The sequence below is a fragment of the Manis pentadactyla genome, chromosome 16 (genome assembly GCF_030020395.1).
Source record: "Manis pentadactyla isolate mManPen7 chromosome 16, mManPen7.hap1, whole genome shotgun sequence".
Lineage (NCBI taxonomy): Eukaryota > Metazoa > Chordata > Mammalia > Pholidota > Manidae > Manis > Manis pentadactyla.
The window spans coordinates 51,486,969-51,512,963 of NC_080034.1; the positions used below are offsets into that span (position 1 = coordinate 51,486,969).

General features: G+C 43.0%; 1 protein-coding gene across 6 annotated transcripts in view; it reads right to left on the minus strand.

The window, feature by feature from the left end:
* The window catches only part of JARID2 (jumonji and AT-rich interaction domain containing 2), a 263,143-nt gene that overhangs the window by 114,996 nt on the left and 122,152 nt on the right, over nt 1–25,995 (minus strand). For 4 of the 6 annotated variants that reach the window (XM_036890250.2, XM_036890385.2, XM_036890163.2 and 1 more), the window contains one exon: nt 11,421–11,562. The exons of 1 other annotated variant lie outside the window; for it this stretch is intronic. In XM_036890250.2, coding sequence (XP_036746145.2) covers nt 11,421–11,562 — 142 coding nt within the window. Of the gene's footprint in view, nt 1–11,420; nt 11,563–20,055; nt 20,172–25,995 lie in introns of those variants that run through there. One more of the 6 variants, XM_036890320.2, reaches the window with a different exon arrangement.

The following is a 25,995-nucleotide window of genomic DNA, read 5'->3' on the forward strand; positions in this document are numbered from 1 at the left end:
AGAGGGCAAGTACCTCAACATAACAAAGGCCATATATGATAAACCCACAACTAACATCATACTGAACAGCGAGAAGCTGAAAGCTTTTCCTCTGAGATCGGAAACAAGACAGGGATGCCCACTCTCCCCACTGTTATTCAACGTGGTACTGGAGGTCTTAGCCACGGCAATCAGACAAAACAAAGAAATACAAGGAATCCAGATTGGTAAAGAAGAAAAGTCAAACTGTCACTATTTGCAGATGACATGATATTGAACATAAAAAACCCTAAAGAGTCCACTGCAAAACTACTAGAACTAATATCGGTATTCAGCAAAGTTGCAGGATACAAAATTAACACACAGAAATCTGTAGCTTTCCTACACACTAACAATGAACTAATAGAAAGAGAAATCAGGAAAACAATTCCATACATAATAGCATCAAAAAGAATAAAATACCTAGGAATAAACCTAATCAAGGAAGTGAAAGACCTATACCCTGAAAACTACAAGAGACTCTTAACAGAAATTAAAGAGGTCACCAACAAATGGAAACTCATCCCAAGCTCCTGGCTAGGAAGAATTAACTTCGTCAAAATGGCCATCCTGCCCAAAGCAATATACAGATTCGATGCAATCCCTATCAAATTACCAACAGCACTCTTCAATGAACTGGAACAAATAGTTCAAAAATTCATATGGAACCGTCAAAGACCCCGAATAGCCAACACAATCCTGAGAAGGAAGAATAAAGTGGGGGGGATCTCGCTTCCCAACTTCAAGCTCTACTACAAAGCCACAGTAATCAAGACAATTTGGTACTGGCACAAGAACAGAGCCACAGACCAGTGGAACAGAATAGAGACTCCAGACATTAACCCAAACATATATGGCCAATTAATATTTGATAAAGGAGCCATGGATATACAATGGGGAAATGACAGTCTCTTCAACAGGTGGTGCTGGCAAAACTGGACAGCTACATGTAAGAGAATGAAACTGGATCACTGTCTAACCCCATACACAAAAGTAAACTCCAAATGGATCAAAGACCTGAATGTAAGTCATGAAACCATAAAACTCTTAGAAAAAAACATAGGCAAAAATCTCATGGACATAAACATGAGTGACTTCTTCATGAACATATCTCCCTGGGCAAGGGAAACAAAGACAAAAATGAACAAGTGGGACTTTATCAAGCTAAAAAGCTTCTGTACAGCAAAGGACACCATCAACAGAACAAAAAGGTATCCTACAGTATGGGAGAACATATTCATAAATGACAGATCTGATAAAGGATTGACATCCAAAATATATAAAGAGCTCACACGCCTCAACAAACAAAAAGCAAATAATCCAATTAAAAAATGGGCAGAGTAGCTGAATAGACAGTTCTCTAAAGAAGAAATCCAGATGACCAACAGGCACATGAAAAGATGCTCCACATCGCTTGTCATCAGAGAAATGCAAATTAAAACCACAATGAGATACCACCTCACACCAGTAAGGATGGCTACCATCCAAAAGACAAACAACGACAAATGTTGGCGAGGTTGTGGAGAAAGGGGAACCCTCCTACACTGCTGGTGAGAATGTAAACTAGTTCAACAATTGTGGAAAGCAGTATGGAGGTTCCTCAGAATGCTCAAAATAGAAATACCATCTGACCCAGGAATTCCACTTCTAGGAATTTACCCTAAGAATGCAGCACTCCAGTTTGAAAAAGACAGATGCACCCCTATGTTTATCGCTGCACTGTTTAAAATAGCCAAGATATGGAAGCAACCTAAATGTCCATCAGTAGATGAATGGATAAAGAAGATGTGATACATGTACACAATGGAATATTATGCAGCCATTAAGAAAAAGACAGATCCTACCATTCGCAACAACATGGATGGAGCTAGAGGGTATTATGCTCAGTGAAATAAGCCAGGCGGAGAAGGACAAGCACCAAATGATTTCACTCATATATGGAGTATAAGAACAAAGGAAAACTGAAGGAACCAAACAGCAGCAGAATCACAGAACCCAAGAATGGACTAATAGTTACCAAAGGGAAAGGGACTGGGGACGATGGGTGGGAAGGGAGGGATAAGGGCAGGGAAAAAGAAAGAGGGCCTTATGATTAGCACGTATAGTGCATGGGGGGCACGGGGAGGGCTGCGCAACACAGAGAAGACAAGTAGTGATTTTACAGCATCTTACTACGCAGATGGACAGTGACAGTGAAGGGGTATGTGGGGGGGACTTGGTGAAGGGGGGAACCTAGTAAACATAATGTTGTTTCTGTAATTGTAGATTAATGATACCAAAATAAAAATTTTAAAAAAAGATCAGAAGGCCATCAGGCACAGATACGGAACAGTCTACATGTGCCCCTGTGCTACCCAGGCATCCAGAATTGCTCTGAGAGTTCAGAAAACCTCATGTATACCAAGGCTTCTGATGGCTGCCTACCTGGCCCAGGAAATGTGGCCTTGTGAAATGTGGGGGACCCAGCTGGGCTCAGAGGGAGCCTCAGGCGGCCTGAGTCCCGATTCTAGGGATACACCTACTGAACAGTGCCAGGCAGGAGGGGAAGGAGCATGAGCTCAGAAAACTCAGCCACATGTCACACTGCCAGAAAGGAGGGGAGGAGACTGATGAGTAGGAAAGAAGAGTGAAGCAGCAGAAAAGCCCTCCCAGGAGAGAAGTGCCTCAAGAGGAAAGCTCAGGAGACTCCACCAACAACAGGGACAGCAACGCCACAGAGCACCAGCACAGCTGCCAAGAGCCCCAGATCGTTGCCCTCTGCACTGGGGGCCTTCCCCCACGCAGGGCCCTAAGCAAGGCAGGACGACACAAGTCTGTGGGAGGGAGGAGGAGAGGGGCCAGCCCTCCTGCAGGCCCAGAATCATATCTGATCCAGGATAAAATGCGGGTGCTTAGTCCAAGGTGAAGTCAAGCACTGAGAGGCACCGCTTAGCCCTAGTTATCCTGGTTCAGGTAGTGACAACGTGCATTTGCTTCAGCTGGAGAAACAGTGTGGGGAAAAAATATTCCAAGGGGACCCTGCAGTCCACCTCACCTTTAAGCCAAACAAAGCAACTGGTGCATGTTCCACAAAGGTAATCCCAAATACCTGCCCAAGCTTGGGTAATCACCCAGGAATGTCACTTGCCACCCAGTTCCATATTCTTCCCTCTGCCACATACATCCAACTCCACCCCCAACTCTTATCTTCTGGGACTTGCCCTCTCTAACAACCAACAACTGCACTCCACCCCTCCCTGTAAAACCCACCTAGACTTCTCGGCTTTCTTCCCTCTTGACAGGTAACTGGGCTGCACCTGTAAGGCCTCCAGAAAGGGAGTAGCCTGTACCATTAGATGCTATTCATGAGCACAGTGAAGGAGCCTCCCGTGTGAGGAGAAAGACAGCGGAGGGCCTCAGCAAGGTGCTTCACCAATGACAGAATGATCTGCTTCCTGTAAGCCAAAGCAATGTAGAACATGTTTTGTTATCCCTAAACTGTGCCACATTAGTAATAATTTGCCAAGTAGCTAAAATTCCAAGGCAGGAAAAGGAGATGGGGACTCCCATAAACCTCCTATAAATAAGTTCATGTGCAAAAGCAGCCAACCATCATGTCATTACGGCAGCTTTCTTTGTTCCGCAGATGCCATGGCCAGGCTCTATTTCACCATGATGGACAGGAGGAAGGGGGCTTTCTCTTTTAACAAAGACAACCTGAGCCCGAGGTACAGAGGGGAGAGGGCAGCTCTGAGAGTTATCGGAGAGGTCCTAACAGTAGCCCAGGAGGATGGGGGCAGGCAAGGCCCGGCCCACGCGAGGGCGTGAGCAGCCTGCCACCCTGCAGTCATCAGACACGCGCTGGCTTCAGCCACTGAGAGGCTCTGGCACCACCGGCAAACAGTCTCACAGCTTCCGCTGGCCCCCTTAGGACACGTGACCCTCAGGGTCATGCTGGTGACCATTTTACCTGGGAAAATATTTCCAAACATGGGTAAGGTACAGAGAGCTAAGAGATACAAACTTCCCTCCCAAACAAACTTGAAATGTGGAAAAGGTGAAGTGTCCATAAGTAGGCACCATGTGGGGAGCCTACACTTTTACTCTTGGCCTCAAAACCCACCAACTCCAGGCAACTGATGAAAAGTGAAATCAGAGAGCATTCTCCCAGGGAACACAGGGACAAGCCACGAAGTCACCAGGTCATCACAGATCGACTTGCAGCAGCCGCCGGAAACCAAAGAGTCATGTCCCCCAAGTCCTCACATCGAGGATAAGCCCTTCTCCCCAGTGCCCATGTGCATGAAAAACATAATCTTGAACCTACCACAGAGAGGATTTCAAAAGCAAAATGTGTTTTGCTCGAGATAAGCTCAAGTCTTCCTCCTTTCTTTCTATCTAGTACTTACTAGGTTTACAATGAAGGAAAAAATTTTCACTTATTTCATTAAGAAGAAATACAAACACTGGCAGAGAACATGTACTACGTTGTATGATCCTTGGGGCCACAGCAGGTGCATGCTACACAAAGCTGCTCAGCTAGTGGGATAGGTTGGGTTGTGATCCAGCCATGGTATAGCTCACCAAGCCAGGGGCGCCTGGCCAAAAGGAGGGGACCCTTCTGGGATTTGTCTGCCCAGGAGGTACCTAAAAGAGTAGGACCTGTATCAGATAACCCGAAGGAAGGTGACATGGTATAGTGGAAAACTCCAGGCATTACAGACAGGAAGACTTGGACTCAAATCCAATCTCTGGTATTTATAAAAAATGTGTCATTAGTCAAGTCGTGTGAACATTTGTTGACTCAGCTATAAAACAGGAACAATAAAATCTTCCAGGTGTTTCATGAGGACTAAGGTAAGATTTATTAGCACAATATGTTAAATTCACTGAAGGGAGGTTCTTGTAGAGACAGAAGCTCTGGAACTTCAAAGAGCCCGAAGGATTTCTAATAGTCAAATGCTCTCTTGTGGAATGAGATTCCCTATTTCTAGGTCAACTGCTTCTTTATTTCGAAATGTTCTTTTTCACTGTGTCAGAGCTTACTTGTGCAATTCATTTTGTCCCCTTTTAATGATTAACAGCATTAAATGAAATGGTTATGACTGTGGCTGAGATAAAGTACAAATGTGGTAGCTTCAGTTTGTGGTGATGTTTGTCTCATTCAACTTTCAAAGACCAATAGGAACTTCCGCTGAAGCCACAGGGACTGACAGGACTCATCCCCTGCCTAGAAGAACTAAAAACCCACAGAGAACAATGGGCATCTCAACAAAGCACTGTGATTCCCCCCACAAGAGTCCGGAAGCCAATGACAAACCAGCTGATTGCCCTGAGAATTTTCAGCCACAGCACAAGGGGGGGGTATCTAGGCAGAGTAGAGAGGAATCTGAATGGAGGCCATGGTACTGAATAGCATCTGTAGGGCAGCATACTGGAAAGGGGGAGCCAAACAGAAAACTGTAATCAGCTGACGGTCCTCCTCAAGTACTTGGCTTTGGGAAACTGGCAGAGAAAAAGGATTTACAAACAGTCCCCAAATCCCACACAGAGCCGGGAACAGTGCCTGGACCTACCAGCCAAAATGGTAAACATCATAATTCACAGGGCATCGAGTACTGTACTCACTGGAGTTTTGCCTTCATGGGAAAAACAGACTTAACTTTACACCAAACACTGCCCTGGCCCTACCTAACAAGGCTGAAAAGCCAAGACCCAGAAGGACCAGACTGCTTCCTAGTAACTTAATCACATCCTAGAGCAATGCTCAAGGACAGCATAGAAAGACGAATGTATCCAGCCTCCAAAAGGGAAATTTACAATGCCTGACATCAAGTAAGAAATTACCAGGCAAGCAAAATAGCAGGACAATATGCCCCATGAGGAGAAACATCAATCAATCCAAACTGACCTATAAATGACACAGACAACACAATTAGTAGACAAGGACACTAAAACATCTATTACAACTGTATTCTCCATGCATTCGAAACTACAGAGCAAAGAACAAGCATATTAGAAGAGACACTGAATATCATAAAAAAAAAACCCACAACTTCTAGAGCAAAAAATAATCTGAGGTAACAAAAAAAAGTCTATAGATTTTGGATAGACTATCTAAAATGAAACGAAGAAAGAAAAAAACTAGAAAGAAATGAACAGATCATCAGCAAGCTGTGGGCCAACTTCAAGCAGCCAAATATATGTGCAAGTGAAATACTTAAAGGGGGAAAGAGGAACATATATATACACACACACCACACACACAAATTTTTTAAATGTGCACAAACACTGGCTCCAGTCTTTCCAAAACTCATGAAATATACAGAACTAAGAAGTTCAATAAACCCCAAACACAATAAAAACTATGTGAAGGGACAGAGTATGATAGACTTTTTTTAAATCTTAGGAGTAGACTGGGGGAAATGACCCTTCTTGGAGAATTAAAAATGAAAAAAAGAATGACAGCAAACTTCTTGTTAGAAACAATGCAAACCAGAAGACAGTGGAGAGGAGTGAAAAGAAAGATATCTTTAAAATACTGTGAGGGGGGTTGGGGGAAGACACCTTAAAATTATATAATCCGCAAAAATATTTTTTAAAATAGGAGGTGAATTTTTGAAACTGCCCATGTTTATAGTTCTCATAAAATAAAAACAGTTTCTTTAAATGGGAAGTAAATACGAACCATTTCACACACACAAAAGCTGAAAGATGCATCCAACCCCAGCAGACTTAAATGATCAACACTCAAGTCCTTCAGGCAAAAGCAAAATGATACCAAGAAAACTATTTACACCTGTAGAAGAAGAGTACTGGAAATGGCAGTTATTGAGGTAAATAAAAATAGAAAAGAGCAGATGGGCTAGACCCTTCTACATTTACTTTATATTTAACTCCACAATTATTTCCTATAATTACTGAAGGTGCCATACACTATTCCATTCTCCAGTTCTGCCCCTTCTTTACTTCTGGTAAAGGGAGAATACCTTTCAGTCAAGATACCCTAGAGCTTAAAAATTATGATAGTACTAATCTCTACTTTGTAAAATACTCTTCAAGTATGTGACGACAAAATAATCTGCAAGAGCCTGGTCAGTGGAGGCACCCAAACCTAAATTAACAATTAAGAGAAATACATCAGACCTATTGCTCGGCTTTGAATTTTGGCAATTAATATCAAGTGCACTTAATGTTAAACTATATTACTTTTAAAAAGAACTATATCGCTTTTTAAAAGAAACCTAAAAATTTAGGCTTTTAAGATTGTAATTCTTAAGGATGTTCACGCTAAGTGACTCCACATTCTAAAAGGGCCAAGCAAAGAAGCCTCTGCATTTGGGCCCATCTTCCTTTCAAACTTGCAGGTAGGAAAGTATTTTATGTCAACAAAGTAACCCAGAACAGAAATAATAAGGAAAACATTAATACTGATCATTTGGCTCTGAAAAGAATACATATTCAAAGCCCACAAGAATTCTCATCATCTTTAATGTGTATTCTTAGCCAGAAACTAAAGAGCACTAAATCGTGACATTCTCAACCCTTAAAATAATTCTCCACGTTCAAAATCCAATCTACTGGGTTAGCTGTCTAACAGGACCAACTGTCTCTGAACTACGTGTCTCACACTCTCAGGAACCTAATTAAAATACAGCAGGTCTTTGTTTAACAAAAGGAAAACACTTATGTCACTGCAGAAGCATAGTCTGTACTTGTTTACAACTTCAGTAAACTCTCTCGGAATTTGTTTTTAAAAGTGTGTCAAGGATCTTAGCTTTGAGGACTAGCAAAACAGGGCCTCTCGCAAGGTGGAGCAATGACCATGCAAAGAGCAGAGGTGAAATCTGCTGACCAAGAACCGTCTGCGCAAACTTCAGCCTCATCTCGGCAAAGCCTGGCTCCACGCAGGCAGACACCCACCTGGCCACACCAAGCTTCCCGAAGGAAATTCACACCACACACCACAAAGGTCCTTCCTGCGCATCAGTAACTTCAAAAGAGAGAGACATACGCCCACTTTCCATCTGCCCACAGATGGTGTTGACAGTGTCCCCATGGAGGAAAGTTATAAATCATAGTTTGTATATATCAAAATTCCTCTAAAACACACTTGAGAAATCACCAATGAATGTGCCTACTCCCATGCAGCCATTCATGCAGCATACACACAGATGACAACGGGGGTATCTAACACACAGTATTGATCATATAACTGCACACTCTTCATCAATTAAGTACCCAAAACCACCAAGAGGTGGTTACTATTGACAGACAGTTTATAGGGGAGGGAACTGAGGCACAGCAATGTTAGAGGCTGCAAATGGCACACAGCAAACAGATAGTAGGCTACCGAGGGAGTCACATACCTGGCTCCAGCCACTCTCCCAGCTGCCATGCCACACACAAGATCCCCCTGACATGTCCCCAAGAACTACTTCTGTCTTCATATTTTTGCTCCCTACTTCCTCTATCCACCCAAAGATAGAAAACACACAATTAGTTCTGCTATGTATCTGATTTGTCAATTCTAGTGGCCATGCATTCTGGATCTTCCAGGTGTTACACCTGAAAAGTATACTATCACCAACTTTTTTATAAAATGCTTTCTTTCCACCAACTAAACAGATATTCCCTATCCCATTAAATAGAGAGTTTCTTACAGTCGGTGCACACCTGACTGAGAGACCTGTCCGTTCTGGGTTCTGAAAATTCTCAAATACCTCTTGCAGGAAATACCGATTTTATAATAACCAAGTATAATGGGATGGGCAATACAAGATGGGGGGCGGGGAGGAGGAGGTAGGCATGGCCACCATCAAATGCAGATGGCGCTGATTAAAGGCTGACAATAGAATAGAATACTCTTCTATTGTCAACAGAAGAAAAAAAAAACAGTATTACACTTTTTTTTTTTTAATGCTCAGAAGGGAAAAAAAGCACCACCACCAGGAACCCCCATCAGCAGTGAGCCCATCAGATCCTCAATGGCTGGGATGCCCTGCCCATCACACAGGCAAAGGAGCTTCTAGAGAGGGGCTGGCTTTACTTCCACAGAGAGTGATTTCAGACGATTTCCTTTTTAATGGTTAGGTAAAAAGATACCTTTTATTTTTGCCTCAATAAAGAAAAACAAACCCTATAGAACTCTGAATTCTACCACTTCCTATGTGTCAAAAAGATCCCCAACTTCAAGCAAAACCAACAGCAGCAAGTGCGTCTGGCCAAATATAGCTCAGGGGCTTTCCTGCAGGAAAACAGCACTTTGTAAACTCATGGGATGTTTGACTTGAGACTTAAAATACATGTAACAATCATCACCAGAGAATGGAATCGCTTCCATTTGTAGGTTGGAAACTTAGGGCAAGGTCTGAACTGTGGCTGGCACAGTCTATACCTCATATTTTAACTTTTCTTAGGGAACTTTCTTAAATGTCCTTTTTCTCTTTCCCACCAAGACAAAGGGCACATTAAATGGTGGTCCTAAAAACATGTGCTCAGAAAGAATAATTAACTGAACAATAATAACTAGCATTTCATATCATTCTAAAAAATATATAGAAAGCTTTCTCCAAAGGAAATAACATAAACCATGGTCCTGGAATTTTAGGATTCAGGGTTTCCTCCTAGAAAGTCAAAGCGCCAACAGAGAATGTACACGGTTAATCACAAAACATGCTCTTCCTGTGTAAAAACAAGAGGGTTAGGAATTTTAGACACAAGTTAAAAGTAGCAACTAGTCCACAATCTACACAATGCTTAAAGCAACGTATCACAAAACTACTTTACTTTACTGCAGTTACTCTGGGCTTGACTTGTCATCAGCAGAGACAGCACACTGTCAACTTACTAGAATAGGTGTGATATTTGTAAGATATATTTGTAAGGACTGGATCTACCAGTGGTGATGGTGACAGACAGCCACAGAGCTGACAGACTGGGTGGGTGCTGTCATTTCCAACAACACTCAAGAGAATTTTGCTCCCCAAAGGAAGATGAAAGATGATGCTACAGGCAAGGCCATCCCCTGCCCCCAATCCCCTGCCCCATGTTTGGAAGCACAGATAGTATTATTGCACATTCCAATATATTTACTGATGTGATAAGAAAAAAAACAAAAACACATCCTCTAATTCCCTCTCTTATGATGATTAATTTTTCAAATTGGGACAGAGTGAATGTTACAGTGATATAATAGGCTTGTCACTGAGACACTCACCCAAGTGTCTTTAGAGTAACATACAAAGCCCAGTACACTGGCAGAGATATGTCTTCCACATGCTTGCTAACTGTCCTAACAAATCTAATGACATTTTCTAAGCAAAGTGCTGAGGATTAAGAGAAAATGAGGACTGAGGTTAACGGAGACTCTGTACCATGGGTTTTCTAAACGAAGACACTGGCATGGAGGAAAATAAACTAAGACTTGAGCTGTGCGTCTCAAATTTCAGACTCAAAGTACTGTTCCGTTATGGATTCTGAATATCCATGGCTTGTCCTTCATTCTTAATTTTCTGCTATACTCAATTCTTCGTTAGATACACACACCAGTTTCAGAAAAATAACTGTGATTCTGTAGAAAGAGTAAACAAAGAAGACCAGACCAGGGAATTTTTTCCCTTTCCCCAGTCTCTCAAACTAACAATAGTGTAAGAAAAAGTCATTAATCTAGTCATCTAGGAAAACATCAAATATGAGAACAGGAAAGAAACGAAATGAAATATAAATTCTAAATGGGGGGGAGAGGGGGAAACACCACATGAAATAAGGCAGATAACTAGCAAAGGGTTTTTATAAAACACCCAATGAAAAGCATTATTATGTAATGCCACTACCCCTGTTTAACCATGAAACCACAAACTCTCATCAAACTACCATAACCAACTTTCATGCCAAGAAGCTATCGTATGCTTATTTAGGAAAGTATTTTTAAAAATTGCTGGTAACTTAGAAGTTTTAAGAACCAATTTCACAAGTACCAACTTGATTCAACACCAAGTGGACTTTACTTTCCTGATGAAGGAAGAAAAATTTCAGAAACACCACATTGGATTCTTCAAAGTTTTAGAAAAGTCTCTCTTCAGAAATGGTGAGAAACCAACTAAATAAATATATTCAAGAATACTACCAAAGAATATCAATTAAAGCAAACAGGCCAGTAATTATAAGTGGGCAACTCTGGCCAGTTATTACAGCAAGAACATGCTTTGCTTGGCCCTCAACATGTTTACATTTTTAATAATAATTAGTGGGTGATAGTTAGAAACCAGGACATCTGATATAAAAATCCAGAATTCTGACTCCTCTATGAAAATCAGGAGATTGGATGAGTGGGCCCAAGTTTGTTCCCCTGTGGTAAAAACTGGCACCTAGTTTGAAGTCCCTGGTTTGAGGCACCAATGTGTTCAGCCTTGGGTACTAACCTTTTCCTCGACGGCCCTTCTTCAAAATCTGAAGAACTAACATCGTTGCTAGTAGAGGACACTTGGGATGCATCGTCCTTCTCATTCTCTGACTGTTCTGATGCTGGTCCTAATCCCTTAGACTGGCCATTACCAAGGAGCCCTACAGGTGAGAAAAGGGGACAAACACTTAAATACATGACATCAGGAAGCAGCACTTAACCACAGTCATCCCTACACAACGGCTGGTGAGGACGGACAAGAATCTGGGTAGGGAGGATTAAAAGGCACATATCCCTCCAAACGGGAAAAAGTCACACCTCATCCTACTTCAGAACTTACTGAATGAGAGTGAAATGCCTAGCAAAGAAACTGACTTTAGCAGTAAGAAATTCAAACAGAATCTGATAATCATAATTAATATACTGCAGGGCTCTTTGTGAAGTATACAAATGTCATCTTTTAGGGCAGGTGGGTGGACAGAACGAAAGGCACCTCAAGTGTTAACCAATTCAAACTAGTTATCCTTCAAGGGCTAAATATTTATTCTAGAAATAATGAAATCCTTTTGGATTTGCTTTCAGGAACCAGTACCCTGCCACACCAGAAAAAGCACCATTACTTTGTAGCCATATGTTAGTTATCAACTGGAAATCCTACTACCGGTTTTCTCTTCACAGCGATCCATGACCTGTGGACAGTCACCACCTCTGCCTTTGATTGCTCAAAGGCCAAGGATTCTCTATGACTGCATATATGGCACCATGTAGGACTACCCTGGGGCCCTAGGATGTGCTTTTAGGAACCAAAGTGGAGAAATACCCTAGGGAAGCGGCTATGCCAAGTGATAGAGATGTATTTTAAGCAGTGAGGCCACACCAATGGGTAACTGCTGAGTAAAAGCCTAGTGGGCCTTCTTGAACTCAGACAACTTGCACCAAGGCTTCTGGATATGATACAGAAGTTCTACCGATGGGAGGCTTGCACGCCAACACAAACGCCCCCAGTGACTGGCCCCGAATTCCACTGTCTAGTCACCAGCCTCATGGACATCAGAAGCTGGGCATCAACAGGAATGCCAGCACAGCATCGGGATTTTCACAGCCACAGTGTTTGACTTTTATACAAAGCCCGATGTGCAGGGTGGCCTGTGGATTTTTGCTCTTCCAACACTTCCACCAATTTGGTCAGCACTTTAATTTCCTGGATTAAATACTCCCTTTTTGGCTGAAAAACTTGAAGAGTGGTTTCCTATGAATTGCACCAAGCACTATATGCTCTGAGGTGTTCTATATATTTGGTAAAATTTTCTGGAAGAACAGAGTACACTGCAACCAAACCCTGGAATTTGGGCCGCTCATGCATGCATGTCCCAGGTATCTATTTTTACATCGTTTCAGAGTATGAGTAATGATGTGAGGTTGGAGATCTAATGTCATACAGTAAATAAAATCCCCTGGCTATCACTTAGACACGTGGCTTTGGGAGCCATGACTACAGTATGGAAATGAAACACAGACAATTTCCCAAAGAAAAAGAAAATGTGGGGAGCCTGTACTGAGAGGCAGAAAGGAGACATGATTATACGGAAACCTAGGCATCCAAGTGTGGCCAACATTTCAAAGGTTAGAGCTGTGCTAACCATTACAGTGGCCACTAGTCACAAGTAACTGCTGTGCATTTGAAATGTGGCTAATATGGATAAGGAAATGAGCTGTTATTTATTTTTATTTAGTTTTAATCAACTTAAAACTGAAAGTAGCATTTCATTAATAATTTTATATTGATTAGTTCTTGAAATATTTTGGATGCATTATTAGATGAAGTCAGATATATTTAAATTAATCTTACCTGGATTTTATTCAGCTTTTTTTAATGCAGCTCTAGAAAACAAACTACATATGTGGCCGAAATAATGACGCTATGATCAGCACTAAATCAGAGCACTTTAATAACATCTGCAGGGGGTGGGGGCTGGGGACTGGCACGCGGTTGGCAGGGACAAGACCACCCAAACTGTGGGATGAATACAGACGACACTTAACCAAAATCAGAAAACTGTCCAGGAACATATTATAAATCATATTTGTAAAAGAGAAGTTGGATAAATTAGCACACTTAAAAATGTTGGAAAATTCAAAATGCAAGTTCTAGTTTCAGAACCATATGTAAAAATTATTAATTAAGGAAAGGAAGAGATATGCACCCTAAACATAAGTGTGCCTTTAGATGCATTCAAAGTTTTCAATATTGCAAAGTACATCAAGGAGAGTAATGAAGGAAAGGGAAGAGGGAATATGAATATATAGTTTTCTTAACACCCACCACATGCTGGAGCACAGTGGGTACAGGCAAAATCAAACAAAATCTCAGCTCCAACGACAGGAGCTGGAACCAAAAACACACATGGATGTATCAGTCACTATGTGCAACAAAAAAACTTGGCACTTGCATTTGTCGGGTGAGGAAGAAGTGACAGGAGGCAGTGAATGTGAATCAACATCCAGCACGCAAGCCTGTGGTACCAAAACAGTTGGAATGTGGAAAAACCAAAGCCAGTGGTGACCACAGTGGTGGTAGTGACGGAGGAGGAGGTTGTTCTGAAGCTGTATTTGGACCAGGGAGGAAATAAGGAACAACTAGGTGCTGCTCAGTGACAGGGAAGAAAGGCTGCTGCACCAATGGGTACGTGTGCTGAGTGAGTACGAGTCAGGAGTGAGAGGGAGTGCATGGTCTCAGTCCAGAGAAGGTAAGCTATTAAGTTACAGCTATACTCTTGGTCCTGCTAAGAACCATCTCTCTAGATTGTAAAGAGCAGGAATTCTCTAACTTGAGCACTGATCACAATCACCTAGGGCCTGTTCAAGGCCTCACACTGCCCCCATCACGACCCCCAACTCTAACAAATTCCCAAAGGCTGTTCATGCTACTCTGGCTGGTCCAGAGGCCACATGTTGAGAACCACTATTGTAGGAAAAAGTGAAGTTCAAGCCAGGAAGAGATCTAGTTGCCCTAAGACACTCTAAAGTTCTGGGCAAGTGTGAATTAGATCCCAGGAAACCAATTATGATTGCACGATCGATCATAACCCAACACAACTCATAGTAAGACATGTAAACCCAAAGTTCTACTGGGGCATTCTTCTACCTTCCATCAATAATTCTCTGAAGGGAAAGAAGGTTGCTTTCAAAACTAATCACAAAGCTATTCTGAGTCAGCTAATGACAAAGACTTAAATAGTTTGGAGGGGGAAAAGTGTTCATACTTAAGAGGCATCATTGCAAAAAGGTAGATCATGTTCTTCCCTCCAAAAAGTCAACTGTCGAAGCAGAAATCCAGAGAAACTGGATTGTGAAGTTTTATATGAAAAGGGGGAGATTTTAAGCGTCTCTTTATGAGCTCAGTATGGGGTAAAAAATGAGGAGGATGCCCTGAAATACTAAGGTGTGCCTGGGCTACACCACCAGAAATGCAAGTAGCAGGTGGTGCCCCAAGCCCTCATCAGACTAACATACTCGAAAAAACAATGCTCCCCCCATTCCAAGGATTAACAGTGACTGTTACCTCACTTAGAAGAGACATGGGTTGTTTGATTCACTTTCCAGATTAGGAAAATTGGGGCCCAGATATAGAGAATTGATTGCCTGTTAATGCACATTTAAGGACCTCAGCTTTTTATAGCCTTTATAAGGGCATGAGACAGACTTGTTCTGCATATGATCGACTTTTTCAATCTGAGTGCTCCCATCCTGTATATATCAGCACAGAGAAATTTAAATTTATATTTAGTTGGCCTGCCAAAGTTGGATAAACCGGGCTTTTTCTTTTCTGCACACCTCCACCCCCGCTTTCCACATCTCCAAGGTACTGGCTACCCTGCTGGTTTTTGAATGTTCTAATCCAAATTGTATCACTTGCCCAACCAGAAGGGCCAGGTCAGCAAGATGGAATATGATGCCACAGGACAGGATAGCCATTATTCTAACCTCAGACAAGCTAATATGTACTGCTTTTTCTTTCCTCTAACAAAGCCCTGCCTCCAATCCTTTAAATTATTATTTTTAGTCAGTGAGAAATAAAAACGGTATCCCCTCCTTCAACCATACAAACTGATTTTTTCTTTCCAAATCCCTCCTTTGGTCAATGCAAACCTTTGTTGGGGAGAAGAGGTTAAATAGAGGAAAGTGAATGGCCCAAGGATTCAGTCTCCCCACATTACCATTTGTTCTCCTCTATTAATATTCAATAGATTGAACTTAAATTAAACCATGTCTTCTGTGTATCACAAAAGCAATAAATATGAGCTGAAACTCCAAGTTGCCGCAGCAAAGGCAGCCTGGGGACCGCCTGCAACCTCAGCTAGTCACCATCAGCTGACAGGAGCAGCATGTCACAGGCCGGAGACCACTAAGCCACCAACCAGGGCAATGCCCTTGTTCACAAGCTGAGAACCCCAAAGCAATCAAATACAAGAGAACCCTGCCATCAAACACAGGAGCTTTTCATCCCATTCCCAAAGGACCAAGCCATGAAAAGGCTTTCAAGGCAAATACACCAAAACCGGCTTCTTTCTAAGCCTGAAGAGCAAGTAGAGAATTCTTGTTCTAGAGGCTGCAGCTGTAAGTGATCTTCCCCCTCTTGCCATAACATCGAGGGGCTGGGAAAATCAAAACACAAATGAGGCCAAAGATTCCTTTAGCTTCAGCTAGGCAGCTCACAAGAGCTAAGAATTTCAGGACAAATGGATGTAGAAAAGGTGATTCTTTTTCTAACACCTGGAAAAAAGAAAAAGGGAGTAGAATGTGCAGTCCTTGTAATTTTACGGCTCTTTAGACACAAAGAAGTTTCACCAATCCTATTAGCTACATATACATGACAGAATACAAAACCAAAGGAAACTCTTAATGCCTCTACTTCACAAAAAAAATGCCTAAAGAAGGGTTAAAGAGAAAGGAAAAACAAGGAGACCTTTGAAGCTGTTCCCTAGCTTCCAAAACATCTGGAGCACACCAGACATATTAGCATATTAGGGAGAATCAGTGTATTTGGCTTTGTTGTAGAAAAGATGCACAAAAGGTAATTCTGTATTAGAGAGCCAATGCCCGTCTGTCACCCTGTCACTGTGAGACAAGGTATCACATTACATATTAAACAGTCAAGCATCTAAAGAGAGCTTTCATTTGCAGCAGCAGCAGCAGCATGCGTGTGTGTGTTGGGGGATGGGGTGGCTTGCAGCACTTTGAGAGGAAATTTATAAAAGCAGCCCCCCCTTGGCTGAGGTAGGGCCCTTGAAGCATTCAGAATTCAGAGTCTGCTGCCATTACTAGTGAAAAATAAGGCCTATTTTTCACTCATATTTTTAAAGAAAAACTGGATTGCTTGCTTTTTTGTATTTGAATGCTAGGGAAAACCTGGCTCAAGCCGGTTTCATAGGTTCAACATGAATATGGAGTTTAAAGCCAACTGTGCACACTGGGGTCAGCAGCTAAGCTTTGAGACAGACCCTGGGTTCCAGGGAGGTAACAGCGCGGAGAGGCCGGTGAACCGGGCCCAGGCCAGCCCACTGACACCTTCTCCCTGTCAGAATGCTGTGGTGGTCGAGAACAAATGACAGTTGTGGGGCATGATGTCACTGTCACACTCATGGTCGATGAAGCACAAATGAAAGTGGTTTAATACCTCAGCGGATGGACAATAATTTTCTCTTTCCCTCAGGAGAATGGCCCCTGAGCAGACTAGGGCTCCCCTTTGTCTGCTCTCCGATCAGCTACGGAGATTTCCCATCCCTGCCAGAAGCAGCCCCAACGACCCCCCAAAAGGAGCCCCAAGATACAAGGGGCCACACAGGTTTGTGTTAGTTTAACTAGAGGCAGAGAAGCAGAGAGGTAGATGGAGAGAGAGTCCCACAGGAGCCCTTCACCACCCCAGACTCTTTGCCCACAGAACCTTCCTGAGCAATCTAAACCTCCTTTGCATGCTCCAGTTTTGTTTTGTTTTGTTTTGTTTTTTGAGAAAAGCTGTTACATAAAAACCTGACACAGTGATTGATAACTAATTATGTGGAAAAGTTGGGTCACTGGGCAAAAAACGAAAATGTCTGACCCTATCCTTTTTTCCGTCTTTCAGATCCAAGCAAATGTCTCGCAGTAAGACAGAACCCTCAAGCTTCGAGGCATTTTCTCACCTTGAGGCACAAAGGAACAAGCCCAGCACATGGGTCACACTGACACATAGGAGGAAGGGGCACCAGATCGCTAGTACTGGAAGGGCCATCACTGGTTAGCTACCTGAACCCCAAATGCACGAGCACCACTAGGAGACAAAGGGCCTCTCTTCCCATGTCCCGGACAGGGTACCAGGAGAGAAAACACCCCCATGGAGAGGCTCCAACTACCCCCGACAAGCCACAGCTGGACTTCATTTGATACCCTTCCCCCAACCCCCCGTCCCCAAAAAATTCCCTCAGTGGGAAGGATCCATGATCTTCCCGACCAGCCCAGAAGCAACTAAAATGCTGATGATCACAATAGTGAGCAGAATGTACTGTGCACGTGGGGACAACAACTTAACTTCTCTGGGGTACAGGCTCTTCCTCCTCACACTCTCCCCTTTTCACTCATTCTTCATCCTTAACATGATCTCTGTAACAACTGGACCAGGTATAGTGTCTTGAACAATAATTACCGCAATACAAACATCAGCGCTGCGATGCAACGAAAAGCCCTACTTCTCCATGCAGTCACTGCCACTCCTCCAACCCTGCTGGGACTCCCCTAGGTCCCCACCCCATCCCAATCCCGCACTGACTGGTGCTGGCAAACCAGCCCCAAGCCCGCCGACCAGGCAGCCTAGTCGAACTTGGCCACCAAAAGCTTCAATCCTGGGAATCCCCTCAGACATGCAGCTTGAGCTTCTATTAGCTAAGTTAAAAGGTTCCACTGTACAGATAGCCTACGACTGAACACCCCAAAGGAGAAACACTGCCTTGCACACCCAGAAGAAAAGTGATTAGAGACAATGTCAGGCTTAGGCTAGTGTGGAAAACAAGCTGCAAACAACAGCACCATCACTGCAGAGACTGGGAACATGGAGTCACGCGCCGTAGAGGTAAACACGGGTTTTTTTTTTTTGAGAAATTCTTTTAGACAGATAAATGAGACCACATGTTCAAAATGAGACCAACATGTTCAGAGTTCCACGTTCAGATAACCTGACATGCCAAGATCAGGTTTTAAACATCATGATTTGCCCTTCTCAAAGGGAGATTGCTTTATGTAGCAGTGTTCTCAGACAACTAGTGATGTTCTTCTACCTTACATAATGACAATATGGGTGCTGTGTAAATGTGTCTTTAAAGCTCCCTACCATCATTACATTCACCCACAATGTAAGTTACCAAAAGAAACAGGCACTCAACTATTAGTGTGAGCAAGGCTCCACAAAGTGAAGCAAAGCTGATTTTAACTCAAATCAACAAATCCCATGAAGTTACTAGGTCTGTACAGCAGGTCTGCAACGACCAACGCACCACTCTAAATACTTTGTGTCCTGACACCATCATTTGTGGGTAAGTGAATAGCCACACCCTGACCCCAAAACCTCTCTGCCTGTCTTTATTGACTAAGACAATAAAAATGGATACAGAAGAAGTTCTCAATCACGAGGTGTTTGTAGCATGACTGGGAGGGGCAGAAGTTTCCCAGAGCCCTCATCACCTCACTCACATACAAATCAAATGCACATACCCACTTTTCAGAGGAATACAGTATGAAAGGATTAAATGGGCTATTCGAAGTCCAAAGCAAAAAAAACAAAAAACCTGCTGATAGCAAGTAAGTTCAGAGAGGCCTTCTGCTTCCCAGAGCAACATATGGAAATACTTATGGAAGCAGGACAGAAAGCAGAACTCTAGAAACATGGCCACAGAATCTGCAGAGGTTTGAGGCACCAAAAATTCACTTGTGTTTATATCTAATAATACAGACATAGACCGATGCACTAAATATAGAAGAATCGAGAGCACTCGAAGTTTAAAGCTTTAAGGTTTAACCTAGGATCACTTAGCATCTATTTACATGCCTCAGTTTCCTCCCTCTTTCAAGGAAAGACAAGAAGTAGGGAAAGTATTAAGGGAAGCAAAACCACGGATGATGTTGTTTATAAAGGAAACCAAAGCGATAGAGAGGATGAACTAATTAACTTTAATCAAATATCGTATTTAAATGCTGAGCAATGGTCACATAAATTGGCAATAAAATAAAGGGACCAGCCATAGCTGGACGGTGTGCAGTCCCCAGAGAAATGTCTAAAATTCATACAAGCCTGGCTGAAGCTGCAGATTTGGCCAAAATGGTCAACAGAGCTGAATCCTTAAGAACGACATTAATTCTCTCCTGTAAATTTCCACAGTGCCTTTGCAGGAGCCACCACTGCCCCTAGGGAGGATACTAAAGCTAAAAGAATATTAATAATAAGCAAATCGCAACACTTTTACATACTCACATAGATACAGCACCTTGCCATCCATAATGGATTTAATCAGGACCCCAGCAGGGAAACCCACAAAAGGCCTATTTCTCCAACAAAAGCCATACAGCCTGAAACAAATCTAGAGCTATTTGGTTTTTTTGGGTTTTTTTTTTTTATAGGAACAGACCTTCCATCCCAGGTTCCTCAAGATAAGCCACCAAAAACTGCACCTGACAGACCCGTGGAGCAGCCATCCTCAGAGCCGGAGCACTGCAGAGAGACAGAGAGGAAGAAGGACAGAGGGAGGGAGGGAGGGAGGCAGGCAGAGTGCGGCGAGGCAGGCTCCAGAGCACTTGTCAACAATCCTCCCCGTACGTAACAGGCAGGCGGCGGCAGCGCAGATTCCGGCAGAGCAGATTCCGCGCGGCAATAGGCCGTCCGCCCAGCCCCGGCCGAGGGGGAGGGAGGCGCCAGGGAGAGAAGGTGATTTATGTGGATGGGAGGGAACCTAACACCGAAGGGGAGGGGTCTGGGCTGTTTTTTTCCCCTCCTGATAAATTCAAATGAGAAAAAAGGAAAAGGGCGACTAGCTTTGTGTCCTGCATTTTCCCAACCTGCAATGCAGACAAATCCTTATTTTCGAATTTCTGAAATGGGGGAGGCGGTGGGGGTAGGGAGGGACGCGGGGCGAGGGGCAGTCAGTTTAATTGTCCACAGGCCTGGGCGCCCCGTCTGTCAGACCCGCCCTCTCTGCACCACGCAGGCCCCCCAACGGGTGGTGGGGGGCCATGGCACATTTTCAACGGCATCCCTTTTTAATATCATAATCTGTGTCATTCAGCACTTGCCTTTTATTTATTTTTATTTGTTTTTTTGGCTGGGAAACCTGGGCAGCTCTCCAGGCCGACTGCAGAAATCTCTTTCCACATGCTCCTCCTCCGGCCCGCCTCCCCTCCCTCCAATTCCTCCAATTCCGGGCGCTGCGGTACTGATGGGATGACCGCAGGGGCCAGGCCGCCCTCCGCGCCCCAGCACGCGCACACCCCTCCCCCGGCACAGAAATTCATCTAATCTAATCAAACAAAAGCTGGTTTTCCTCATTGTTTCTTGAGGATCTTTCACAAAACAGGCTCTGTGGCCTGGCAGCTGTTGAGAGGGGTGAACAAGGCAGGAATCCAGCAAGCCTGGCCGGCTCCCTGGCCTCCACAGCTGGAGCGCGCATCTCCTTTCCTATGGCATACAGCTTTCTGATTTTTAAAGTCAATTCTTTTGAAGCTTTTGAACTTCAGCTGGCAATTATAATGTCCAAAACACATGCTCTGAACACCATCCCCCTCTCTCCTCTTTATGCCTTTCCAGTGGGGAAAACAAGAGGGAGAGAACCCGCATGGCATTGAAAGTATTACTCAGATGCCTCCAAGGGAACCTAGAAAAGAATGCCCCTTACTACTATTACTTTTGGTGGTGGTGGTGGTGGTGGTGGTTTAACCAGTGAGAGAGACCCTTCGGGGCTTTACACACGCACTAGGTTATTCTGCCCTCACAAAACCCCTGAAGGCAGATGCCAGCTTTGCTCAGGGCATCCATCCCCCAGTTACCCAGGGCTGTGATTATTCTTTCCACTAACGCCTCTCCTGTTTCCTAAATCACCAAGGCATATCTACCTGCCTCACTTCTAAACAAAAAAGTATCAAAACAAAAGGAGTAGGTGATGGTCTTCCATTATAATCTCAACTTGTTATCTGCCACTTTAAAATCAGAATTACCTGAAGTTAGGGCTTTACAGACTGTCTACTGCAATCTCCTCCTTTACAGATGAGTAAACTGAGGCTTATTGTGTAGGTATGGCTCTTAACCAAGATCACAGAGCTAAAACCCTTAAGAGGTCTCAACAAACAGTCCACCCAAGAGTCCTGCGGTATTTGGGGACAGCGCAAGCTCACACTGGAACAACTGCATGATTGCACTCCCTGGAGAACATACAGGGCTGGAAAGCCCCTCTCTAATAATTTCACATCCAGTGTGAGACCAGAGCAGGCCCTCACTCAGCCCTCTTCAGTACAGTATATTTCCATAATGCGGAACAATTGTTTGGCATGTTTCCTGCCACTGTGTAAGTCATACACAGTCAATTAAAGGACATTTAAGGGACACCTACTTGGCTTTTTTCCTCTTCCTTCTACTCGGGCGTGCCTTCTGGTGCCTACACTGATCAAAAGCACCCAAAATGGAATACTGAAAAGAAGACACAAGGCAGATATTTGGATGTTGTAATTCTCAGACAAGGTTAGGAAGAAGGTAGAGACCACAATACACAACTGGCCAGAAATGAAGCTTGAGGTTCACCTACGGATACTGGTCATCCTTAATGTCCAGCTGTGTAGCCCCTCCAACCAGAGAGGGCTCGCAGCCATCGCTGGACCGCAGTATCTGCTCTCCTCCTATCTCTACTCTCCGGGACTTCACTGCTTCCTCTTCCCACCAACTTTTTAAAGTAACAAAGTATTTAAATTCAAAAAGATAACACTGAAGAGGATGTTGGCCCCAGACTGCTTTTACTTCTAAAACCGTTATCAGCACCTGATTATACAGTCAAGTATTCCCTAAAATACATGCTGGGTTAACCCTGTGCATCCACCCTGGCCTGCGCTCTGCTGTAGGGTTAGGAAGGAGAGTTGGAAAACTCTTTTGCCTTCAGAGGGTTAAACCCTTCAGTGGGTTTTGGACTGTTAGATAAAATGCTGATTTACCAAAGAGGAAACCTATCAACAGTTCCAGACAGACTAACAGCCCCCTCTGGGAGACACAATAAACTGAGAACTAGGTTCAGTTTAAGAACAGCAACACAAACTTCAAATATTTAAATCCAGAAAAGAGAAGAGGGTGGGAAGGGTGAGACTGGGAAAAAGCATTTCTTTGTTTGAAGTTAATAGGATGGACTGCACCATCAGGTAAGTTTCAAAACTGAGAGATAAGAACAAGTCCTAATTCTTAAGTGAAGACTCCTCAATATTACCGATTTTGGTCTTCCCATTTTAATTTTTAATATATAAAGAATATATGCAAACCCACAGCCGAATCCAATTACTAAAACATGACCTAGACGCTTCCCCACCTCATTTATTATTTCAGTTAAAGCACAAATAGATATGCTTAAACAGTATGACTATTTCATGTGCTTCATTACAAACATCACAAAAAGGGTGTTACATGTGTGAAGTCTTAGGGAACTCGTTTTTTTCCCAAGGGCACATTAGGTTGCTAAGATCCATTCCTGATTTTGCTGCTACTTTGCCCATTCATTTTCACTCTTACTCATCTAACACCATTGTATGAATATTCCATCATTTATCCCAATTGTCATATCCAAGGGAATCTAAGGCATTGCCAAATTGTTGCTCTCAGGAACCATGCTGCTGGGCATCCTTCAATTTGTCTGTCCCCTGGAGAGCATGCACTAGAGATTCTCTGGAATCCTAAAATATGCAAATATGCACATTTACAAGTTAACAGGGCAAACTGGTATCCAAGGAAGGTGTCAATTTCTGCTTGGACACCAAGCAACTCTAATCTCTAAATGTTTAGTATGAAGAGCTCCTATTACTGAAGACTCCACAGAACAAGGCACTCCAACTGCTACTTAAAAAGAGATCCGAATTTCAGAAAGGGTCTCCTAGCCTAAGAAATGCTCTGCAGCCAGCAAGTACCATCCACCTAATTGCCAAAACAGCAGGACATATTTTGCTGCTGAGAGCTTTGGAACTGAGGACCTACCTACGGGCACAACCATTTCATCACCTCCGAGTCGGGCCACCTCCAGGAGCCACCAGCTGCACACGGCATTTTTAAAATATGTGAATGAATATTTCCAAACCGGGTTTGGGATAAAATGGGAGAGAGCAATTCATTTGCACATCTTCATCAAATTTGGGTACCTGTTAGTATCCTGTGTTGTAATTAAAGAATCTACAGCCTCTGAAGTGTTAAGACCTTGTTTGTATTCATGTATCCAGTCAAGGAAGTCAGGCCATATTGAGAGCTGGGACCCACCTCATAAAGGACAGACAAGCCTTAGGGTTGAGGAATTCACAGAGTCCTCCTTGTCACCCATGATCGGCCTCTGAAAGCTCTCCAAATTCCTGCTCCCTACACAGGTTACTGTGCACAAAGGTGGCAACTTGGGAACTGAGTTGCACGGTTTTCCAAATTCTTCCAAAACATAGCAGTTTTCCAAAAACTACTTATGATAAAAGAGGAGTAGGGTGAAGTGGGCTGCCCTGTGTGAAAAAAGGGTGTAGAGTCTGAATTTCATAAACAATTTATTAATTTTAATGATTTAATGAGGGCTTTCATGATCACGCTGCATTAGCCATATACTCATAAAGATACCTATCTTTATTTGGGCTGATATTGATCATATCACCTAGGTTGTGATAAAAAGCTATCACAGAGAAGTGACCCACTGTGTGGGCAAGTATCTTTTTGAAATGTCATTGAAATATGGGCACTTTACAGGAGCTGTCATAATGTTAATAAACATTACTTGTAGAATTATATATAAATAAAAGTTAATACACTGGCAATATACCAAGCGGCATTAGGTACACACGGAGTCTGGCTTGGAGTCCTTCCAGGGGCCTCAGTAATTCCTGGAGCCCTAACAGTGCTCGACTGCATAATGCAGGTGGCTGGCTCTAGAGTCAACGTGACTTCAGGGCCCTACTGTTCAATTATAAAATTATACCAATAATCACAAGAACACAGTAGGGCTATCTGAGAGGGGTGAATGTTTATTAACTAGTGAAACAAACTTGGTTGCTATGGAGTTAGTGACTAGTGCCAATAACATGGCACTACAGTTACACCAGGAAATTCAAATTCAGAAGCTATCGGAAAGAACAAACGTTCTATCAATTTAAAAAAGAACAGAAACAAAAAACTGATCTGGTAAGCATCCAGTACTAAGGACCCTACTGGTTCACAGCACACACAGAACAATCTGGACAAGGTTGCCTGGTTCTAATCCTAGTTTTACTCTTTGTAGACTGTGTGCCTGAGGGCCTCAGTTTCCTCATCTGTTAAGTGGACATAACAACAACCATGACTGATGAAATGAAGCATGCAATTAAATGTGTATATAGAAGGATTACTGGTACTTTATAAGGGTTACCTGTATATATGCCTTAATAACCTCATATCTATTTGTAATTACTGGGCTGTTAAAAAATAAAATATATTGCGGCTTTTTCTATATTTTAAATGATTCAGGGAATGGACTTAAAAGGTAAACATGGAAATGATGCCAAGTAGAAAATGACGGCACACTGCTATTACACTTCTGCAGCCTGTGTTCTCCAGATAAAGTAAAATTCAACGAGAATCACGACATGGTCATTTTACCTACGTAAGAATAATGAATAATGAAGAACTGCATTTGAAAAGAACTGAAACAAAGAGCCAACTAAGGTCACAACTGAAGAGTAGTTAATCACTTTTTTCAAATCTTGATTCTGAAAAGGCCTATATACTCTCATACACCGCTAGTATGATAATAAACTGATAAACATTTCTAGACAGCAACTTAGGAATAGATGTCAACAATGTACACGTCTATAATTCAGCAAGTTAACTTCTATAAAGTAATACCAAGATATTATTCAGCAAAATGAGATTTATGTGCAAGAATTTCAATGCAGTTTGTTTTAATTATTTGCTTTTTTTAACTGGTTTAAATTCCATCTGCATCCATTTAAATATGAAAGAATTCTTCTACTTCAGCTTCCTGAGCCATGCAGTAGACTGAGGGCAATGCCTTGCTTTTCAAACCTGACAAGGTCCCATGAAAATCCACGAGGGCTTTGCAGGAGCTGGCCTGGATCCTGCGTACATGACAAATGACACATTCTCTTCATTACTCAACCTCTCAAGACTCAGTGCCTTTGCACATGCTGTTCCCTCTTTTGGAATATTCACTCCTGTCTACCTAGAAAGCTCCTGTTCCTCTTTCTGGTCAGCCTTCCGCAACACGGACTCCCTTCTCTGCAGGTCCTACCCCTAGGTAATATCCAGTGATGAGCAAACATCTACGTGACTCTCACTTCTGTGAACAAGACAACTTAGTTTTGCT